The sequence below is a fragment of the Marmota flaviventris genome, chromosome 10 (assembly GCF_047511675.1).
Source record: "Marmota flaviventris isolate mMarFla1 chromosome 10, mMarFla1.hap1, whole genome shotgun sequence".
In the NCBI taxonomy this organism is placed as follows: domain Eukaryota; kingdom Metazoa; phylum Chordata; class Mammalia; order Rodentia; family Sciuridae; genus Marmota; species Marmota flaviventris.
In genome coordinates this window covers 119,925,237-119,947,590 of record NC_092507.1, presented here as the reverse complement: position 1 = coordinate 119,947,590, position 22,354 = coordinate 119,925,237, and the positions used below count along the sequence as shown (strand labels likewise).

At 38.7% G+C, this 22,354-nt stretch overlaps 2 protein-coding genes across 13 annotated transcripts in view; both read right to left on the bottom strand.

Annotated features, from left to right (window-relative positions):
• The window catches only part of Nup210l (nucleoporin 210 like), a 119,112-nt gene extending 102,669 nt beyond the window's left edge, over nucleotides 1–16,443 (bottom strand). For both annotated transcript variants that reach the window (XM_027920851.2, XM_027920852.2), the window contains exons 1-6: nucleotides 15,938–16,443; nucleotides 13,993–14,129; nucleotides 4,764–4,895; nucleotides 3,202–3,295; nucleotides 2,507–2,657; nucleotides 1,077–1,209 (exon numbers count right to left, since the gene is read on the bottom strand). In XM_027920851.2, the coding sequence (XP_027776652.2) occupies nucleotides 1,077–1,209; nucleotides 2,507–2,657; nucleotides 3,202–3,295; nucleotides 4,764–4,895; nucleotides 13,993–14,129; nucleotides 15,938–16,122 (832 nt within the window). In that variant the 5' untranslated portion in view covers nucleotides 16,123–16,443. The remainder of the gene's footprint in view (nucleotides 1–1,076; nucleotides 1,210–2,506; nucleotides 2,658–3,201; nucleotides 3,296–4,763; nucleotides 4,896–13,992; nucleotides 14,130–15,937) is intronic.
• A 667-nt stretch (nucleotides 16,444–17,110) lies between these two features.
• Tpm3 (tropomyosin 3) overlaps nucleotides 17,111–22,354 on the bottom strand; it is a 29,174-nt gene continuing 23,930 nt past the window's right edge. For 5 of the 11 annotated variants that reach the window (XM_027920955.2, XM_027920957.2, XM_027920965.2 and 2 more), the window contains one exon: nucleotides 17,111–18,575. In XM_027920955.2, the coding sequence (XP_027776756.1) occupies nucleotides 18,493–18,575 (83 nt within the window). In that variant the 3' untranslated portion in view covers nucleotides 17,111–18,492. Of the gene's footprint in view, nucleotides 18,576–19,458; nucleotides 19,878–22,354 lie in introns of those variants that run through there. The other 6 variants (XM_027920960.2, XM_071618408.1, XM_027920968.2 and 3 more) reach the window with 2 other exon arrangements.

Below are 22,354 nucleotides of genomic sequence, written 5' to 3'. Positions count from 1 at the left end.
GGTGTAGCACTGGGTTGTAAGAGGAAAATCAGGAAGGAAACAGGCCTTTTTTTAAAATATTTTTTTAGTTGTTGATGAACCTTTATTTTATTCATTTACTTATATGTTGTGCTGAGAATCAAACCCAGTGCCTTACATGTGTGAGGCAAGTGCTCTACCACTGAGCCACAACTCCAGCCCAGAAAACAGGCCTTTTTAAGGGTGTTCTTCTTCTGATTTTTCCCCACAATGATGAATTTCTACAGGTAGCCATTTGATTGGGAGTACTACCAATTCCAATTGATTATTGGTATTGTTTGTATTCTTCTTTTTTTTTTTTTTTTTTTTGGTAATGGAGATTAAGCCCAGGGACACTCCACCACTGAGCTGTATACCCAGCCCTTTATATTTTGAGGATCTCACCAAGTTGCCTAGGCTGCCCTCAAACTTTTGATCCTCCAGCCCAGGCAACTTAGTGCCACCTCACCCAACAGTATTGTTTGCATTCTTAAAAACTAATAAACTAGGGGCTGGGGCTGTAGCTCTGCAGTAGTGCACTTGCCTGGCATGTGTGAGGCACTGAGTTCGATTCTCAGCATCACATATAAGTAATAAAATAAAGGTCTATCAATAACTAAAAAAATGTTTTTAAAACTGGGCTGGGGTTGTGGCTCATTGGTAGAGCACTTGCATGCATGAGGCACTGGGTTCAATACCCAGCACCACATTAAAAAAAAACTAAACAAAATAAACATATTGTATCCATCTACAACTAAAATTATTTTTAAAAAACTAATGAACTGCCAGGAATAGCCTGGCATGTACCTATTCAAGATACGAGGCCTATCTCTATTCAGTAGTAGTTCAAGTACAGCAATTACAAAGTACTTTATCACACAATCTAAGAAATACAAGGAAATATTTTTCATATATAATGTGGGGTAGTTGTTTTGTCATCTGCAGAAAGGATCTGAGAAATGTGAGTCACAGGAAAAGATAAATAAACTTACCTACCCACAATAAAAAATTAAAAAAAAAAAAAGAGATTCTCAAACCTTAGAGTATATTAGAAACAAAAAAAAATAAAATAAACTTACCTGTCATTCTTCCCTGAACCATTTTTGCAACTTGGTATTTAATATATGCTCCTACTAAGAGATAAATATCATGGGATGGTATAAGAAATATATTTTCCAAAACAAGCAGACGTATCAGTGCTGCTGCCACTTTCTAAAAGAGGAAGGAAAAGAACAGTTTCCATAGGTAAAATCCTCAAGGCCATCTTCCTTGTTAAAAGCTCACTTCCTGGGGCTGGGGTTGTGACTCAGTGGTAGAGCACTTGCCTGGCACGTGGGAGGCACTGGGTTTGATCCTTAGCACCATATAAAAATAAATAAGATGAAGGTATTGTGTCCATCTACAACCCCCCAAAAAATTTTTTTAAAAAGTTCACTTCATATATGTTTCTTTAAAGTTTTTAAATAAAGATTTTTAAATGCTTTCAAAATCACAAGTATAATTTCATTAGCCTGAAAAAGTGACCATGAATCTTACTATTGTAATGATGTTTTAAGTCACTCAGACTATTAAAAAATGAAAACACTTCTAAAAAAGAAATAGGCAAATAGGCAAGTTATGCCAAAGTAAAGAAAGGTAAGACCTGTCGGTCGATATGCAGCAGAAGTTCTTATAGCCAACCTCTAGTTGACTGCCATGCACATCACATCACTTTCTACTCCCTGTTGATCGACTGATTCTTGGGAAGACTTAACCCAACACCAGGTGGTTGGGCTGCTCTCTAGGATCTCTACCACTTGTATTTCTGCCTTATGAAATAAATGCTTACCAAAAGGCATTTGTTTTTTTCAAACTTATTTCTGCAGATATAACTGTAAATTTATATACATTAAAATAAAAAGCATGGATGTGAAAAGAGAGCTGTTGTTTTTACAAAAAAAAAATGAAATGTTTTGAAAAGAAGTTAAAGGCAAGCGGCTAATAAGTGCTATCAAATTAGATGTGGGTTAGAAAAGTGAAGAATTGGGGCAGAAATCCTTGAAAGTTATAGAAGTCTACACTCTGAGTGCATCACATGTCTGAATTTTCACTTGATCATAGAAGAAAATGAAACTAGAAACTGAGGTTTATGTAAGAAAAAGTAAGTAGGTTTCTAAACAGTGAATTTATGGCTGAAGAAAGGCTTTGGACCTATATCAAAGGATTGGTAAATAAAATGCTATCATATTTACACTTATAAATAGCTAATATATATTATTGAGAATGTTTTAAGAGAAAATGCCAGGCATATTTGAAATTATAATTAAGTAATACTCTAAAATGTTTGAGGAATACAAATGTTTTTTTTAAGTTTATTCTCTTCAAATGACTTTTCCAATTAAATGATAAACTACTGGCCCAAATCATACTCAGGTTAGGTTTCTTATCAGGTTATCATAGATAAGCATAAGCAACTATATCTCCATAGGCAAGATTATCAGAAAAAAAGTATATGGCACAAACTTTTTACCTTATAGAATTGTTCATAAATTCTAACTTTTACAATAGCAGCACCAGTCCTAATTCCAGACACCAAAATCACATCTCCTTGTTTCTCTTCATTTTCCATCTCAGCTATATAGTGTGGAGGAGAATATTCTGCTTCAGAGAATTTCAGAATCCTAAAGACATAATATAAGATTTGCTTTCAGCAGAATCAAACAATACCGTCTTCCAAAAGTCTTAAGAGATTTTAAACACAGTCTCTTTAATGTCTATACAGTATAGAAAGTTTTAAAATTTCTGACTATGAAAAATATTTGTGACTATGGCTAAAATTGTTGTATAACTAAAATTTGGGTTGTCAGGGATCTATTCTTTGGTACTGAATATAAAATTTCATACCATTATCTTACTCTATTTCAGCACATGAAAATAACTTGAACAACAAAACTGCCAGGAGATATACCTGACTCAAATCATTATATAGTCCTGAGCTCACAGAGGGAATCCTCTACAGTGGCTCAAATTAAGCCATAATAAAGGTATACCTACGTATACTATACATCCTTTTGTCAAAGACATTTTCCCTAGTCAATTTATTTGTTTCAAAAAAGTCCAGACAGTGGATTATCAAGATTCACACAAATAGTTACTGTTCAGTGTGCCACCCAATGGCAGATGTCTCCTTCAAAGTGAGATGATTTATGTTGGTTTCAAGTTTACCTAATTTTGCTAGACCGTTCCTCTCTTGCTGGGTCGTTATCCTGGGCAATGCTCCACTCAAACATCATCCCTGCCAAACTACTAAAAGTATTTCCTGTAGAGCAAGCCAAATGCAGACAAGATAGAATCACATATTCAAAAATGTTCAGGCATCTTGAACAAGAAAAGAAAACCTAACTAAAATGCTATTTTTATGCCTTCTAAATAACAAATAAAAGGATTAATGAATTGAAGCACACATATCTGAGGAAGATCCCTACACAAACAATGTAAGTGCTGCTGTACAAGCTTTCTTATACAGCAAGAAAATAAACAGGACTCAGTTGATTAAGTTCCAGTTGACATTATGCTGCATTCTTTTTACAGAAAGGTTACCCTATATCTACCTACCTGATGGTTTACTAGCATCCTTAATTCTGATTTCAAATTTTTATAAGAACTAGATTGCAGAATATTTCATTTTTCAGATTAAAAAAAAATTACTCTTGCCAATGCAGTGGTGTACATCTGTAATCCCAGAGGCTGGGAGGCTGAGGCAGGAGGATTGCAAGTTCAAAGCCTGCTTCAGCAATTTAGCAAGACCCCAAGCAACTCAGCGAGATCCTGTCTCAAAATTTATAAAAGTAAAAGAGGGCTGGAGATGTGTCTCAGTGGTTAAGTGCCCCTGAGTTCAATTCTTAGTAATAAATAAAAATTTTAAAATACTCTTTACTAAAAAGTTTAAAAAGAAAGTGGTAATAAAATTAGTTTTTTTTCAATGCTGGGGAGGAAACCCAGGGACTCATGCATAATAAGCAGGCCTTGGGCATGCTAAGCAAGCACTCTATCACTGAACTATATCTTTAGCCCTAAATGTTTTTAATACCATATTACAGTATTAGTATAGTGTATCTAAAGCAATATAAAATCAGTTTCAAGAAAGACTAACTTAAATATCAAACTTTTTCACAAATTTACATTTAATCCTCCTGGCCTATAAGAAGTAGACTGATCAAAAAGTAGAGCTAACAGGGCTGGGGATGTTGTTCAGTGGTAGAGCTGGTGTGAAGGTCCTGGTTTATGATCCCTAGCATTAAAAGACAAAAGAAAACACCACAGAAAAATTCAAAGTGTTCTTTTTTGGTACTGGGTATTGAACCCAGGGGCATTCAACCACTGAGTAACATCCCCAGTCTATTTTATTTTTTTAAGACAGTGTCTCATTAAGTAGCCCAGGCTGGCCTTGAACTTGCAATCCTCCTGCCTCAGCTCCCAGTCACTAGGATTATAGGCATGTGCCACCACACCCACATCTAGAGAGACCATCAACAGAAGCTCAGCAGCAGAATTTAGATATTTAAGAAAAGTTCAGAGATAATTAATAGGATGGTTTATGCGAGAATGTAGCTAATACATGAACATACTCAGAATCATTAATTCCTTATCTACATGAGCTCCAAATGGGAAAATAAGTCTTACTTCCAATCTATTTTTATCACTCAAGCTCCTGTCTCCATGAGCTATACTTAAAAGAATATTATTTTATTTTAGGTAATTTGGTTGAATCCTCTGAGGTTCTTTACCTTCAGCATCCAATGCCCTCACCATCAGTTCCAGAGGTGAATCATCTACATAGAGTTCCCGGGTCCGAGATACAATTTCAATGCTGTCTATCACATCAACCTTAACATCACAGCGTAGTTCATGATCAGTCACTTCAATGTATCAAAAGAAATGAGTATTTAATTCAGTAAGTCATTAATGTTTTAAATGTTTCCAATACTCAAAGCATATTCTAAAGTTTATAAGAAAAGAAGACTGTGACGGACACTTTTACATACAGAAGAAAATGGCATAATGACAGGATCTAAGAATTTCTGTTGATAATTAAAGACATAAACCACTGATTTATAATGATGTTTTCATTCATGAAAAAATTAGAAAAATAGAGTTTTAAAATAGTGAGTAATAGCAGGGAGTGGTGGCACATGCATGTAATCCCAGCTACTTGGGAGGCTGAGATAGGAGGATCGCAAATTCAAAGCCAGCCTCAGCAATTTAGTGAGGCCCTAAGCAACTTAGCAAGACCCTGTCTCTAAATAAAATATAAAGAAGGACTTGGGGGCTGGGGATGTGGCTCAAGTGGTAGCGCGCTTGCCTGGCATGCGTGCGGCCCGGGTTAGCACATATACAAAGAAAGATGTTGTGTCCACTGAAAACTAAAAAATAAATATTAAAATTCTCTCTCTCTCTCTTAAAAAAAAAAAAAGAAGGGCTTGGGATGTGGCTGGGTAGTTGAGTCTCCTTGGGTTCAATCCCCAGTACCAAAAAAAAAAAAAAAAAAAGTAAGAAAATTAAATTATGCTTAATCACACTATTAATTAGTTGTATACATTACTTTAAAGGCACATATACTTTATCCTTATCTTTTTAGGTGGTAATTTTTTATGAAGTGAAAATGTTAGTAGGCTTAAAATGTATTTATTTAGTAAAGTAGAATATTGGCAACCATATATCAGTTCTAGCAATATACCTCTCTTTTTTTTCTCTCATTTTTTTTTCTGGACCATGAGATTAAAAAGCCTAAGACCTACATTAGACCAATTAGGGTTCCAGTCATTATACTCATAATGAAACTCTGAAACACTAATTAAAAGAGTACAAAACAAAACAAGGATGAAATAAAAACTGTTTTTACTGCTATATTTGAACAATGCTCCCTCCAGATTGAAATTACCATGTATTTGAGAATTATCATGGTTGCCTCATTCTGCTGTTTTAACTATACATTTTTAGTTTCAGCCTCATTCACAAGAAACAAAAAACAAGATAACTATCACTAGACTATCCACAATTACTAATACATATCAGGGGCAAACTCTGTCCCTAACATATGCCTGCTTTTTGAATTTTAAAATCAAAGGAAGGGCTGAGGTTGTGGTTCAGAGGTAGAGTGCTCACCTAGCATGTGTGAGGCACTGGGTTCGATCCTCAGCACCACATACAAATAAAATAAAGATATTGTGTCCACTTATAACAAAAAATAAATATTAAAAAAAATCAAAGGAAAATGTTAATCAGATAACATAGGCAAATACCCCTCAAGAAAGGCTAAGGTTTATCAAAATAGACTTATTTCAGGAAATGGTATAGTTCTTTCACAAGCAACATTAAAAACTGGATTAATCATCCTGAAATTACTTTTCTATATACCCTATGGCTGAACAAATAAGTAAATATGCTGTAGGTAAGGAAGGTGAGGTTTCTCCCTTTCTCCCTGAGAAAGAAGTTGCAAATAAGCAAGAGGGGAAGGCTAGAATGAATTCTGTGGTACAAGATGAGATATGCAGAAAGATAGGGAAATAAATGTAGATATGTGTGTATATAGAGGTTAGTACACATACATATATTTCCTAGTTCTGTCTGCTGAGAGGACCTAGGAGTGACATTTCAGTAGCAATAGGCACACTTATGTCCAGATCTTGGTTTCTAAATATAATTCTTTAACAAAATGAACCATAACTCTCTGAGGAAATGGTTACTCATGGAAAATAGAAGATGAATCTAATTCATCTTGTAGAGTTAAAAAGGAAATATTTAATAATAAATAACAAAATAAAAGATAGGGGCAAGTTCAAAGGACACAGGAGCTAAGCTGAAAGAGGTCTCAGTTGGAAAAAATAGAGTAACAAAATAACTTATGAAGCATTGCATGATAACCCCCCAAATAAAATAAATATCCATGAATCATACTGATGTAAATAATAAATAAAGGAATAACATAAATTATTCATGAGATGTAAGACATCTTTCTTTCAGAAAAGCACTAGTTAAGACCTGGTGCATATGCCTGTAATCCCAGCTACTCATGAGGCGGAGGCAAGAGGATAGCAAGTTCCAAGCCAGACTCAGCAATTTAGATCCTATCTCAAAAATGAAATAAAATAAAAAGGGCTAGGGATGTAGCTCAGTAGTAAAGTGCTATTGGATTCAATCCTCATTACCCCCACCCCCAGCAAAAACAAAACAACAACAACAAAACAACCAGAAGAATACCAGTTAATAAATATAGAAAGAATAAGGGGAATAGAAAATTCCATCAGAACACACAATAATAAAATTCATGGATAAATGCTAAAAATGAGAAGGTAAAACCCTAAGTAGAAACAAAATATATCTAAGTATCTTCCCTAAAACTGTGGTAGTGAATATATGAAGGTGAAGCTTAGTTCTCCCTTCTTTTTCTGTGGGCTGCATTTAGTGATCACTTTACTTTCTTTTTTGAGATATGGTCTCACTAAGTTACCCATGCTGATCTGGAAATTGTGGGCTCAAGAGATCCTCCTGCTCATCTCTCAAGGAGTCGGCACTACAGGCATATGCCAGTATTCCCAGCTTAGTGATTATTTTTAATTAATAGAGTATGGGAAGGGGAAAATGGAAACTTTATAGTGGGGAAACCTAAGAGACACCACCTTAACTAAGAGATCAAAGTTCAGATCACCAGTGGCAACTCATGTTGATATCATATACTCCTTAATATAATGAAGCAAGAAGGGCTCTTCACATCTGGATATTTTCCCCCAAAAAATCCATAACCTAGACAAAACATCAGACAAACTAAAATGGAGAGTTATTATATAAAACACCTGACCAACAGACCTTAAAGTGTCAAAAGTGACCAAGAAATTGTTACAGATCAGAGGAGATTGAGGAAACACGACAAGTTACCTGAGTAATGTAGTATCTTACATGGACTCCTAGAGTAAAAAGAGGTCACTAATGGAACATTAGTAAAAACTGGGTTAAGATATATGAAAACTCTGTGTACTATCTTCATCTTTTTCTCTAACTCTAAAATTATTTTAAAATAAAAATAATCTTCTACTTGATTAATGTTTAAATGAAAAACAAAACCTGAATTAAAAGAATTAAAAACCAAAACATGGAATCAATGGACAAAAGCCAAGAGAAGTTGAAATCTCACAGGGTCTGCTGGTAGATGCCATTAAAGAAGTGTACCAGGTATGGCAAAGGAAGGAAGGAAGGGCGGGAGGGAGGAAGGGCGAGCTTAGATAATTAGGCACTAGATAATCTAGCAATAAATGGAAATTAAATCCCTTTCTTCAGTGGAGAAATGTACATGGCAATGAGAGAACAAAAGCTGCCATGACCTTACATAAAAATATGAAAAACCTTGTGCACATAATGCCTACTCATCTGACTATTTCAATTGCAGGAAGCTTTTTAATACAAGGCCATGGATCCTAAAGAAAAAAACAATTACTTTGGATGACTTACAAGTAAATTTTGAGTGATTAGGAAAATTTTCATTTAACTTACTTGCTTTTAAAGTGAAAAGTAAACAAATAACTTTATTAAATAAAATAACAAACATTTTACAGGTCCATAATTCTGAAGTATACTTCAGGTCCATACTGGAGTTGTGTAATAAGAAAGAAAAACAACTGGGCTGGGGTTGTGGCTCAGTGGTAGAGTGCTTGCCTCACATGTCTGAGGCACTGGGATGGATCCTCAGCACCATACAAAAATAAATAAATAAAGGTACTGTGTAAAAAAGAAAGAAAGAAAGAAAAATGTGATAGAAAAAAGGAGAACTGATCTAGGGAGATGAAAAAAGAAGACCACAAAAAAATAAGAGAATGAAACCAGAATGAGAGAACCAAAGGAACATAGAACCATAAACAAAAAGAGGGAGCAGAAACTATAAACTTCTGTCTTTCCTAACCTCTATACTTACTCCAGCTTCCAAATCAACTCCTTTTTTTGTTTGTTTGGTTGGTTGGTTTGGGTTTTGGTTTTATATAATGGGGATTTACCAGGACACTTTACCACTGAGTCACATTCCTAGCCCTTATTTATTTATTTATTTATTTATTTTTTAGTTTTTGTTGGACACAACATTTTTATTTTATTTTTGGGTTGCTGAGGATTGAACCCAGTGCCCCGCGCATGCCAGGAGAGAGTGCTACCACTTGAGCCACACCCCCAGCCCTCCTAGCCCTTTTTATTTTTTATTTTGAGACAAGTTCTCACTAAGTTGCTGAGGGTCTTACTAAATTGTTGAGGTTGGCTTCAAATTTGCAATCCTCCTGTCTTGGCCTCCCACATTCCAGGATTACCACCAGCATGTGTCACCATGCCTAGGCCAATTCCTTGATTATACTCACTGCTGCAACTAGTCAAACGGTAAATACTTACTGAACACTTACCAAGTGCTGTGCACAATTTAAAAAAAAAAAAAAATCCCATTCTGTTTTCCTATCCAAACTGATCAGTTGTCCAAATATTTTCATCCTCCATGTGAACTTTTTCACCTAAAATTATGCCATCATCTCCAAACTCCTCTAGGTGCTCTGTACTCAAAGGCTAGATTTCCCACTATAAAAATGCATATTCAGCCAGTCAAAATAGTCTTTATTTTTTGTGTCTGTGTGAAAACCAAGATCTCTCCCTCACATTTGTAGATCCACAGCCCTTTTTATAAGCCATGTGTGTGTTCTCTGTATTATTATTAACTATTTTTTAGCATTTGCCTGTAAGTTATTAAAGATTGATGCCTCTAGTTCTTAAAAAAGTGCATATTCATATATTCATGAAATACTACTGGTAAGATACAGAAAAGTTGCCTCTTAGAAAACCAGGATTGAAGAAATATTTACATTTCACCCTTTAATATTTTGTATTTTTTTCTTTTTAGTTGTAGATGAACACAATACCTTTATTTTGTTTAGTTTTATGAGGTGTTGGGGATTGAACCCAGGGCCTCACACATGCTAGGCAAGTGTTCTACCACTGAGCCACAACCCCAGCCCCAATCTTCTATATATTTTGAATGTTCAAATCTAGGTAATACTTAGTCATAAAGAAAAAAAAAATCAAAAGAAGTCTAGCAATCTAGCATTCTTACAACATGGAACATGCCCAACTCAGGTCTCTTACCTTTAATCATCATCTGTCATAGCCACTTGATTTCCTTACCAAACATTATCAAAAATCATCTCGAACAAAATTTTCTTTTTTTTGGTATTGGGGATTTAACCCAGAGGCACTTTATTACTGAGCTATATTCCCAACCCTTTTTGTTTTTTATCTTGAGACAGGGCCTTGCTAAATTGCTGAGGCGGGCCTCAAATTAGCAATTCTCCTGCCTCAGCCTCCTGAGTCACTGGTATTACAAGCCTGGCTCATGAATAAGATTCGAGGTGCCTAAACACCAATGGGATGCTTAATGTTTTTCCTTCATAGGTACCTTATAAAGAGCAGGTAACTCAATGAATATTTGTCAAAAGAATGAACAGTTTTTCTTGAGCATGTTCTTCCCTTTGAAAATGCAGTCTTTCACCCCTTTCAGACTGCCCATTTCCCTTCAGATAGGAATGTCCCTGGTAGGTCATTGATACTGGCATTTATCATTATAAGTCTGTGTCATCTATATGAACAATTATATTAGTAGTACAATTGGGGAAGATGATTGTTGTTTGGTATGGGGAGTGAACCCAGGGGTGCTCTACCACTAAGCTACATCCCCAGACCTTTTTATTATTTGTATTTTCAGAAAGGGTCTTGATAAATTGCTCAGACTGGCCTTGTTTGCAATCCTCCTGCCTTAGCCTTCAGAGCTGCTGGGATTACAGGTATGCACCAGGGAAAGGTTACTGAAATGTACTTAGTTTTGGAATATTTTCTATAAGTCAAATGAATTAAAATTGAAGCCATATTTGACATTTTTCCTAGTACTTGTGTGAATGAATCTTTTGTGTATGTGTGTGGTGGTAGGGATCCAACCCAGGGCTGCTCTACCACATACCCAGTCTGAATCTTTTGATATCAGCATGAATTAATGTAGTTTAAAAAATAGCTACGTGGGGATGAGGATGTGGCTCAAGTGGTAATGCGCTCGCCTGGCATGCGCGGGGCACTGGGTTCGATCTTCAACACCACATAAAAATAAAGATGTTGTGTCCACCGAAAACTAAAAAAAATATATAAAAAAAAACATAGCTAAGTGACCATTCAATGCTGCTGCTACTGATCACTATATCCTCCTCTATCCCTCTATCCTTTGTAGCTAGTTCATATAAAATGGTCACAAAGACTCATCTTTGAGAATTTTCTTCATATTTTGTGGATTCTTAGGTACCTTTTTCGGTTTTTTTTTAAACATATATTTATTTTTTGTTTTAGGTGAACATACAATATCTATATCTCATTTTTACCCAGTGCTGAGGATCAAACCCAGTGCTCACACATGCTAGGCGAGCACTCTACAACTGAGCCACAACCCCAGCCCAGTACTTTTATTTTTCTTTTGCCGTACTAGAGATTGAACTTGGGGAAACTCTGCCACTGAGTGATATTCCCAGCCAATTTTATTTATTAATTTTGAAAAGGGTCTCCCTAAATTGCCCAGGCTGACCTTGAACTTGTAATTCTTTTGGCTCAACCTCCTGAGTCACTGAAAATACAGGCATGTGCTACCATGTCCAGTTTAGACACTCATTTTTTTAAATATATATTTTAACATCTATGAAGTTGAGATTTTGTTTTGTTTCTGTTTTTTGTTTGTTTGTTTTGTTTTTTTGTGGTGCTGGGGATCAAAGCTAGGGCTTTGCACAGAATAGGCAGGCACTCTACTGTTGAGCCACTCTTTTGGTTAAGATTCATCTTATAATTGATGTCATCTTACAGTTTCTATCAGTCAGGCAGCAGTCATGACTTAATTATCATTGATAGCACATATGAGAATGTTAAAAGGACCAGCATCAATATTTGTAGAATTAGTATTGGTATTTAGAAGAAAATCTGGTGGACAGTAGCAGAGGACTCTTGCCTCTTAGAAACCAAAAAGTTAAGAGAAGGGATGGAAAGGTGGTGCTAGCAATCTGGAAACAAAAAGAGATTAGTTTTATCTAACTGCAAAGTGAATTTAAGAGTAGCTTTGAGGCTTGGTTGGGTGGTACAGGCCTGTAATCTCAGTAACTAGGAGGCTGAGGCAGGAGGATCACAAGTGAGGCCAGCCTGGGCAACACTGAGACCCTGTTCCAAAACAAAAAACAACAACAACAACAAAAAAATGAAGCTGGGGGTGTTACCCAGTGGTAAATAAAGCACTCCTGAGTTCAATCCCCAGTACTTGAAAGAAAAAGAAAAAGAGCAGGTTCTAGAGGCATTTTTGTTTTAAAACTGATTCTTTTAAGAAATGCTGCATTATAGCCAGGGACAGTGGCACATACCTGTGACCCCTGCTACTTGGGAGGCAGAAGCAGGAGGTGCACAAGTGAGACCAAACTGGCAATTTAAAGAGACCATATCTTGGGCTGGGGCTGGGGCTCAGTGGTAAAGCGCTTACCCAGCACATGTGAGGCCCTGATTCAATCCTCATCACCTCATAAAGATAAATAAATAAAGAGGCCATATCTCAAAATAAAAGAAAAGGGCTGGGGTATAGCTCAGTGATGAAATGCTTGTCTAGCACTGTATGTATGCCCTGAGTTCAATCCCTATTACTGCAAAAAATACATATAAATAAATGAATTTTAAAAGCTGTAGAGATATTTCCAGCCTATCAAGATGGACATGAAATGCTAGAAATGCAGGGATACCAAGACTCCTGTCCTGATTTGAAAAAAAATAGCATTTCTTTAGAGCTCTAGCCTAAAATAGAATACAGTAGGGCTTCTCAAACTTTATTATGTATAAAAATGACCTGGGGCAGGGGTAGTAAGAGTAATCAGTGGTAGCATATGCTCAAGAGGTCCTGTATAAATAAATACAATTTAAAAATTAGAAAAAAAAAAAAAAGCCAGACAGTGGTTAAGCACCCCTGAGTTCAATACCCAAATAGGAGCCAGGTATGTGCTTTGTAGTCACTGTGACTACAAATATATAATCCCAGTGACTACACACAATCCCAGTGACTACAAAATACGTAAATAATGTAAAAATAAATTTTTAGATAAACAAATGAATAATAAAAATAAAGAGAGGCTGCACGTGGTTCTCAGTGGTACATGCTTGCCTAACATGTGCAAGGCCCTGGGTTTGATTCCCATTACTGAAAAAATAAACAAATAAATAAGTAAATAAATAAAAAGAAAAAAAGAATTATCTGGGGAAAGAAAGGAAAAATAAAAACAACCACCGAGAAAGCTTATTAAAACACAGGCCTGTAGGCCTACCCCAGAGCTTCTGATATAGATGACTGGAGACAGAGTCTGAGAATTCACGTTTCTAATAAGTTCTCATGTGATTCCGGTGATGCAGATGATTCATGTTGATGACCCCCACTTTTGATTTAGTTTTTGTTGGGGACTAAACCTAGAGGGGCTCTACCACTGAGCTACGCCCCAGCCCTTTTTATTTTTTATTCTGAGACAGGATCCAAGTTGACCATGCTGGCCTCCAATTTGTGATCCTTGTGGCTCAGCCTTCCAAGTAACTGGCGTTTTAGGTATGCACTACCACACCTGATCTTTGTATTGCCTTATCCCTCATTCTAGACTAGCTTCAGACCTATCACCTAAATTGGTTCTAGATGAATGATTACTTCCTCCTCCCTATATTGATTCAAACAATTAACATTTCCATGGTATAAGACACCATGAAAGACACTGTATATACCAAAATGGAAAAATAAAGTCAGATATGATGCCACAATCAGGGATTATACTGCAGGCATTCCTTTTTCCACCTCTTATTATCCGAAGGTAATACCATTTGCATTACTCATCTATACAAGATATCAGACCATTCTATCCCAAAGTATTACAGTTTTTGCTCTCAACATACCTATTTCTCGAGCAAGAATAATACTGCTGAGGCGTATGGGTTGGGTAGATTCAGCAATAAGTACAGCTCTTTGGGAACATAAGGTGCCATTTTCATATAAAGGCTCAACAGTTACTGCGTCATGATGGGTGGAATGCCTGCCAGAACAAAATACTTCAGAGTGTAAGATACATGGGTCAAAGCTAATTTTTTTGAAGAGATTTCTATATATCTTCCATTTTACATACTACCGGGCAAACTAAAATGACACTCTTTAAAGTAGGAACATTTGCTGGGCACAGTGGCACCGGCCTATAATCCCAGGAATCAGGAAACCGAGGCAGGAGGATGGCAAGTTTGAGGCCAGCCTCAGCAATTTAGCAAGACCCTCAGCAACTTAGCAAAACCCTGTCTCAAAATAAAAAATAAAATAAAAAGGACTGGGAATGTAGTTCAGCAGCAAAGCACCTTTGGGTTCAATCCCCAGTATCAAAAAAAATAAATAAGTAAAGTAGGAACATTGATTAGGGACGCAGGATCAAAATGGGAGAGATGATCAGAACTTTTTCCCAGTGATCTTTTGTGCAATGTCCCCTAAATTATATTCTTCCCTCAAAAGTTAAAATAAGATCAATGTTAAAATAAGATTAATTCATCGATGGAGTTAGAGAAGATAATGCTAAGTAAAGTTAGCCAATCCCAAATAACCAAATGATGAATGTTTTCTCTGATATAAGGAAGCTGATTTATAGTGGGATAGGGCGAGGGAGCATGGGAAGAACTCTAGATAGGGCAGAGGGGTTGGAGGGGAAAAGAAGGGCATGGGGAATGTGAGGATCATTATTATCCAAAGTACATGTATGAAGACACGAATTGGTGTGAATATACTTTGTACACAGAGATATGAAAAATTATATTCTATATGTGTAATAAGAATTGTAATGCATTCCAATGTCATATATAATTTAAAAAAAAAAAAGATTAATTCTTCCCTCCATCTGTAAAAATAGCACTGATGTTATATTTCCAGGACTGATGTTATATTTCTGAGAGACAGGACTTTCCCATACTTTAAGAAATGATTTTTTCTAATCCTAGAAACTGGGCTGCTATCTTAGATGGAAAAGTTGGCTAAATAATGAGGTGTGAATCCAACACAAAATGCCAAAAAAATTAATTAATATTTCTGGAAGGACGGAAGAAATAGTTTTCAATTCTGGGAAGATTCCTTTCATCATCCTCTGAGTCAGGAAATACATCACACTGGGTCACTTTATAAGCCTAATTCCCTTACTTCCTCATAAAATGAAAGGTGAATTTCTTGGAAAACACCTCATTGCTTCTTTTAAGAAACAGTAAAGGGAAATCTACTCCATTTAGGATGAATGCTCTGGTGTCTTAGAGCTCACTTTAGTTGGGTTCCCTCACTGCTTGGATAACCACAGAACTTAATAGGTTCTTCTCTCACACCACAAAATCACGTCTTTCCATCTTTAGTCAAGGTCACTCAATATTCCAGAGTTGAGAACCCCTTGTCCTCAAATTTCCGGCGAGGCTCCTTGAATAAGGGCGACAACTTTCATGTCCCGGGCAGCTCTCCCCTCCACACCAGATGGTCTTCCAGGAGGCTTTACCCTTTCGTGGCCTCGAGCGCCGGTTTCCTCATAAACTGGGGACCAACAGTACTGCTCCAGACTGAACAAAGTCGGTCGGTTAACCCAGGAAAAGCGCTTGGTTCCGCGGGGTTCCAGACCCTCTGTGGGGAGCAGCCGCAGGGGACCTTCCCTCCCGGAACCAACCCGTTTCCTGACCCAACAGCTCTCGCGCGGGTAGGGCACACCCCACGCAGAAGGTGGGCCTGTCACGCCCGGCGACCGCGCAGCGCTCCTGTGGGATCTCACGGAGCCGCGCTCCGTCCTCGCTGGGAGGGACGGGGTGCGTGAGGACAGACCCCACCATCCCTCACCAGATGTAGCAGCCCCGCTGTGCCTCCAGCAGGAAAGGCACCCGGCCTGGCTCCCGGCCAAAGGGCAGCAACACCTGCGGCACGTTAAGTTTGTTGGCGAGGGTCCCAAACAAGGCCAGTGACAGGCACAGGAGGCGACCGAGAGGCACGCAGCAAAGGAGGACCGTGGCTCCGAGGTTTATCATGGCGACCGTCAGGCCTCAGGTTCCCGCACCGCCAGAGCGGCGCGTCCGCACCCACAGCAGCCAATCGGAAGGCTCTACGTCAACAGGAGGCGGGATCTCTGGCCGGCTGGGAATTGTGGGAATTCAACACTTAGGCCTTCCCCAACTTTTGCTGAAGTTTTAGGAACTTAAAGGACTCCGTTCCTAGATTTGCACTTCCCAGTGTTGGGAGTGTAGCTCAGAGTGCTGGCCTCGCGTGCTTACCTGCTTAAGGACGGGGTGGGGGGTGTTGATACCCAGAAAACCACCCGGCCCCCTGCCAAAAAAAAAAAGTATGGCAGGTTTTTTCAATAGTAAGGAACAAGCAGAAATGTATAAAGAACATTTCTCCAAGCTTCTCGTTCCGTTGTCTATTGTTTGGCTCCTAGATATATATATATATATATATATATTTTTTTTTTTTTTTTGCAATAATTTCCAGTCAGTACTGTTCTATGCCTGTAAACGGAAAAATTTCCAGTCTATAAACAGCTGGACTTTGTCAAGGGAGCTCTGTAATTTTAACTAGGAAGTCAGATACACATCACACTTCAAGGCCAGAGTGCAGGAAATGCCAGTCTCAAAGGCAGCTTTGAAAGCCATCCACTCATACAGCCTGTCTCTAAGCAAATACTTTAAGAGCACTTGTTAAATTAATGTGTTTTCTCCAAATATCCAGTAAGGTATTAACTGAAAGACTTGCCTAGGAACAGTCTACTAAAACCACACACTTTATTTCCAATCTTCACTTTGCCCTGACAATACATGTTATCCCCATTTTACAAGACAACCCTAAATGATTTATATCAGGAAATACAATTAGGAATTTTGAGAGCTATGTTTTGAACCCAGTCTTTGTCTATGTTAAATCCTGTTGCTACCACCCAATGAGATCTGATTTTTAGCTCAAACCTCACAGCTCCTGTGGAAAAAAGCACATTCGGTTTAATAAATAAAACTCAAGTAGATCTGAAGTTTGGAGGGACTGGTTCTTTATTTCAAAAAGACACTTGTCAATATTCAGTATCAAAACAGTTGCACTATTGTTTGTCTTTCTCCCAACTGGCCCCAAAGAGACCACAACAAAGGAGAATACATTTTAAGCCAATAAGCTGCAGGATGTACACCTAACAGACCTCACGAAACCTCACCTAAAAAAGTGGGGATTGGGCTGGGAAAGAAACTTTGAACGTTCAGCACACTGCCAGCCCAGACTGCAGGACTCTCACAGCCAGACGAGGTGGCCAGGTACCCCACCCCAAAGATGCAGTTTCAAAATAATATAAAATTTAAAAAATTGTGTACATAAGCTATTCAAGATTCTCCAGCACTGACTGATACAAAGCACAATGAGATGGCACTTTTAGATACAGCAGCTTCAGACCCAGAAAAGGGTGATGAGATGAGTTCATATAGCTAAATCAGTGGCCAAAACATAATTTTCTTTCTTTCTTTCTTTTCTTTCAAGCAAGCAGGAGAGCAATTAAGTGGTCACGCAAGATTAAGGGGCCCATGATCCATTCTGTGAACACTTGGGAAGTGGGTAGAGATGGGAGAAAAATTTGGTCTCAGGGCTAAGAATATGGCTCAGTGGTAGAGCATTTGCCGAACAAGCACGAGGCCCTGGGTTCAATCCCCAGCACCAGAAAAACAAAAAGTCTCAGAGGTCTCACCATGTTAATTTGGTCATTTCTGATGAAAAAAAGTAAAAAATAAGAATACAGTTGTCTAAAGATACCTTAAAGCTAAAAATAAAACAAAACCTGAATAGCAAGGTTTTTGTTTTTTGGCGAACTCCTCTTGGGATCACCTTTCTGGTTTGGCTGGTACTTTGCACAGAGCAATGAGGTTTGCCATAGTAGAGTCTTTCCCTGGGCTCTGTTTGGCTCTCAGTAAGGCAGGCCCATTCCTCTTTTCCTCCTCTATGGAGAGGGCAATAGGGACTAGGCTGGAAAGTTACCTTCCAAAAGTGAGAAGGGAATTAGATTGCTGCTTCAGAGCTATGAAATTATTTGGAATGTTTTACAAATGGTTACTGTAACAACAAAAAAAGTAATTACAAAATGTGTACATCACAACATGCTTTTAAAGACACTTTGCGTTGTGCTCACATTCCCTTAAATGCTGTTCCCAAAAGTGCTCAGCCTCTAGCCCAGCTGGAATCTCTGGGAAGAAGCAGACACAGTTTGGTGAAAAAGACAAGGGGGTAGGGCATAGGGGGGGTGTTGAAAGGAGAAAGCAGCCTTCCAGTTAAAGATCAGCCCTCAGTTTCAAGGTCAGCTTCGGGCTGGCTGGCCTCAGGCGGAGTCAGGGTCAGAGGGAGGAGCAGCAGCAGGGCGGGACTGGGGAGCTCTACATCTCATTCAGGTCAAGCAGAGTCTGGTCCAGCATCCTTTGTGTACAGAGGTGCTCCTCTTTGGTGCATTTCAGCTTATCTAATGGGGATAAAGGAGAGAAGTTATCAAAAGTAAATTTCCGGGTCTGTTCACTCTCTGGACTTGGTCCTGCTTCAGGGAAGCTGCAGACTAAGAAAGCAGCTGCCTTCTCAACCACAACAGTGAGCCATTGCCTCACTGGGTTTGTGCAGGGCCCCTGGCTTGCCTACTGAAGTTGCAAAGTTGCTAAGTAGCTGTACTTCCTGGGGGAGGGAGTGGAGGACCTTATCAGCCATTTCCTCTCCCTCCCACACCCAACCAAGGCTTTCAATTTCAGTCACTGAAGGAGCAGGCCTGAAGCTTCAGCCATCCACTCTTCTAGGTTTTGTGCAGGGAACAAATATCTGCTTGAAAAGGTTCACTGCAGTCTAACCGTTGCAAACAAGGATGGACATATTTCTACCAGTGAAACACCAGAATCTCAACTTGAAAAGAGCATAGGAAATCCTCATGTACTACATGTTTTCTCTAAAAAGTAAAAGGGAAAGAAATAGTTGGTGGGATAAATAAACAAGCCCTCATGGCTAAGCCAAAGAAAACAAAGCCAAGAATACTATCTAAACATATACTTAGTTTTTGCAGAGCCATTAGCCAGAACTAGCCTGTGACAAGTTACTTGCAATTAAACATAAAACCAGGAAAAGGAAGCAAGAGGGGCAATATTAGGAAGAAAACTGGTGGCTAACCATCAAGGAGCACCTCATCTATTAAGCAAGCAAACCTGAGTGCTCTAAGGAGGGGAGGAAAATATTCAAACCTTCACTCAGAGAAGGTGATGGCAATAAAGATCCATATTCATATCCCACACCCTTCTTTCCCTTCCCTTTTTTCCACCCAGTCGGAGGGGCCCATCCTTGCGCCTGCAGATGAAGCAGTTACAACATCTTGTAAAGTCAGTCTCTTTATTGTTAGAAAACATCCATGCAAAAGAACATATCCTATAGTCAGTGCACACACGGAAGAGCAGCAGTGAAACGGGAGAAAAGTTTTCACTATAATCTCAGGCCCTTTCCTTCATAACTCATCATCTCTTTTAAAGGGATAAAAATGCAGTATCCAACTGTTCTAACTTAACAATGCTGTTAGGAAATCAACAGTGTTCTAACTGCCCCGATTAAAAAGCAACTTGCTTAGGGCAAAATAATAACTTTTTAAAAGACAATCAGCTTTTTTTGCTGGGGTCCAGGTCAGTGGTTTACTGGGCATCTGTGAGCCCTGCCCATCAGTCACACAGATCATGCAGCGTTAGCTTCAGCTCATTAGAAAGCAGGCGGTTTCGCTCAAGTTGGCTGTAGAGACGCTCTGCAGCAGCAACGGAGGAGAGGAGGGAAAACAAGAGAAGGAGAGGAGAAAGAGGAGGAGAAAGAGAAAAAGGGAAGGTTAGTAAAGTACCAGAAGTAAACCTGAGTCTTTCAACTAGCTGGTTGGTATATGTAACATGCATCTGTAAGGTAGGATGGATGCAAGGAGGACTCAGACAGAGGGCAGCAAGAGTCAGTCAGTTGGTGGAAAGACCAACAGAGAAATCAGAAATTTGGACTGACAAGTTGGTTGGACAACATTTTGAGGGAGAAAAAAATCACCTCCTTCACTGTATTTATTCCCTGGGTTGAGAAACTGAGACAAGTGAAAACAGGGCAAAGAGGGAAGATGCGTTGGCTTAGAAGAAATGCATTAATAATAACCAGGGTTTGAAGGGAATGGGACGGTTGAACATTTTGCTGTAAAAGCATTCAACACAACATTACACATAGCAGATTGGGATAAATATTCCCACCCACTCAAGTCTACATTTTTTTTTTTCTGGGGGGGGGGGTTGCTGGAGATTAAACCCAAGGGTGTTTTACCACTGAGTCACATCCCCAGCCCCCCACCTTTTCTTGAAGTGCTGGGGATTGAACCCAGGGCCTTGTGTATACAAGACAAGCACTCTACCAACTGAACTATATCCCCAGCCCCTTTTTATTTTGAGAACAGGGTCTTACTAAGTTACTGAGCATCTCGCTGTGTTCTGGCTACAAACTTATGATCTTCTCACCTCAGCCTCCAAACTCTTTGGGATTACAGGTGTGTGCCACTGTACCCAGACAAATGCTTTTTCTTGTGTGATAAACCCATAAGAGGCCTATCCAATCCATATCAATTTTCCCTTATTTTCTAAATAAACAGTGTGCCTAGTCCATGCAAAGATCTACTACTGGTGTACATCAATCAAGACTACTCTGCTCCTTATTTTCATCCTCCTTTCCAGCTATAGGTGATCACAGGATCCAGTTCTGGCCAATGAGATATAGAGGAAGAATCTGCTGGGAACTTCTTAGAAAACTTCAGCTCTCCTTCTTGCCTTAAAAATGGGAGCTAATTATTTTAACCTTAAGAGAATCAAAGAAACTCCAGCTATATCTTGACTATAGTCATTCATAGCTAGACCTATTAAGTGACAAAAATAAATCCCATACTTATTTATGCTACCATAATGCTTCTTCTTATAACTCAAATCATTCCTGATACAAAGAGTAAGGTGCTCAAGTCCACTGGCTTTTTTTGAGTACACCTTATGGGGGAATTGAGTTATACGGAATTCAGATACATCTTAAAACACTCAATTCTGATCTACTTCTAATATCAGCCTCTGAAGTTCATTAGTAAGTTTCTTCATATTTTATAGCTTGTTTCAAATTGATCTCAGAACCTCAATATAGAAAAGAGAAAAAGGCAAAAAGATCAGGGTGGGTACTACCAGACCAGATATTTTAACCCCAGGGTAAATGATGTCACTGAGAGAGATGGGTGGCAGCTGACAATGATGATGCCCTCAAGCTGAGAGCCTGATGAGGACCTGGGACTGACACCCCAACACTTTTCATCATCTGCTGATCCTCTGTATTTTCCTCACAGCTCTCCAACTCTACAGCCACATCTTGACTCTGGTGAGAGCCACCACTTCCCCCTATGACCTTCTCCTCACCCCAGGAAGAGCCTGCCTTGATTCCTGATCTGATCACCGTGGTCTGAGTGAGTGTGCATGCATGCATCTGCTAGACTTAAAGCCTAAAGCTTGAGACTTTTGATCTGACACTTGAACTTAGCATGCAGAAGAAATGTCTGTCATTAGCCTGTCATGATAATTGTGTTTGCAGTGCTTAGAATTAATCTAGAATTGTTTGCTGTGAAGTGATTATGTCTATTGCAGTGCCTAGCATTAAGGATTGACGTTTTCTTGAATAAGAACCTATAGAGTGAAACTGTATTGAATGATTTAAGTGAATAAAGCATTGACTAGGGCAGAAGCACATGGACATTCTTTATTTCTCCCTCTGGACTGCATAAGTTGCACCTTTTGCCCATCACAACAGCACACTATCAACACAGAAAGCATGCATATATATAAAAAAAGAGCCTGAGAAGGAATGACACTACATTTAAGAGCAAAATTAGGGCTGGGAACAGTGGCCTATGCTTATAATCTCAGTCTTAGGAGGCTGAGGCAGAGAGAGAGCAAGTTTAAGGCCAGCCTCATAACTTAGGGAGACTGTCTCAAAAAACAAAACCTCAATGGCAGAGCATTTGCCTATCAGGCGTAAGGACTGGGTAGAATCCCCAATAGGAAGAGTTGTGGGGAGGCAGAAATCAGGGTAGACTTCCTTTATTGTAATGCTGAGTACTGAACCAAGGGCCTCAAGCATGCTAAACAAGCATCCTGCTTCTGAGCTACACCTCCCTTCCCTGGAGCTTTTTTATTTTTCACATTTTTGGTACAAGGGATTGAACCCAGGGGC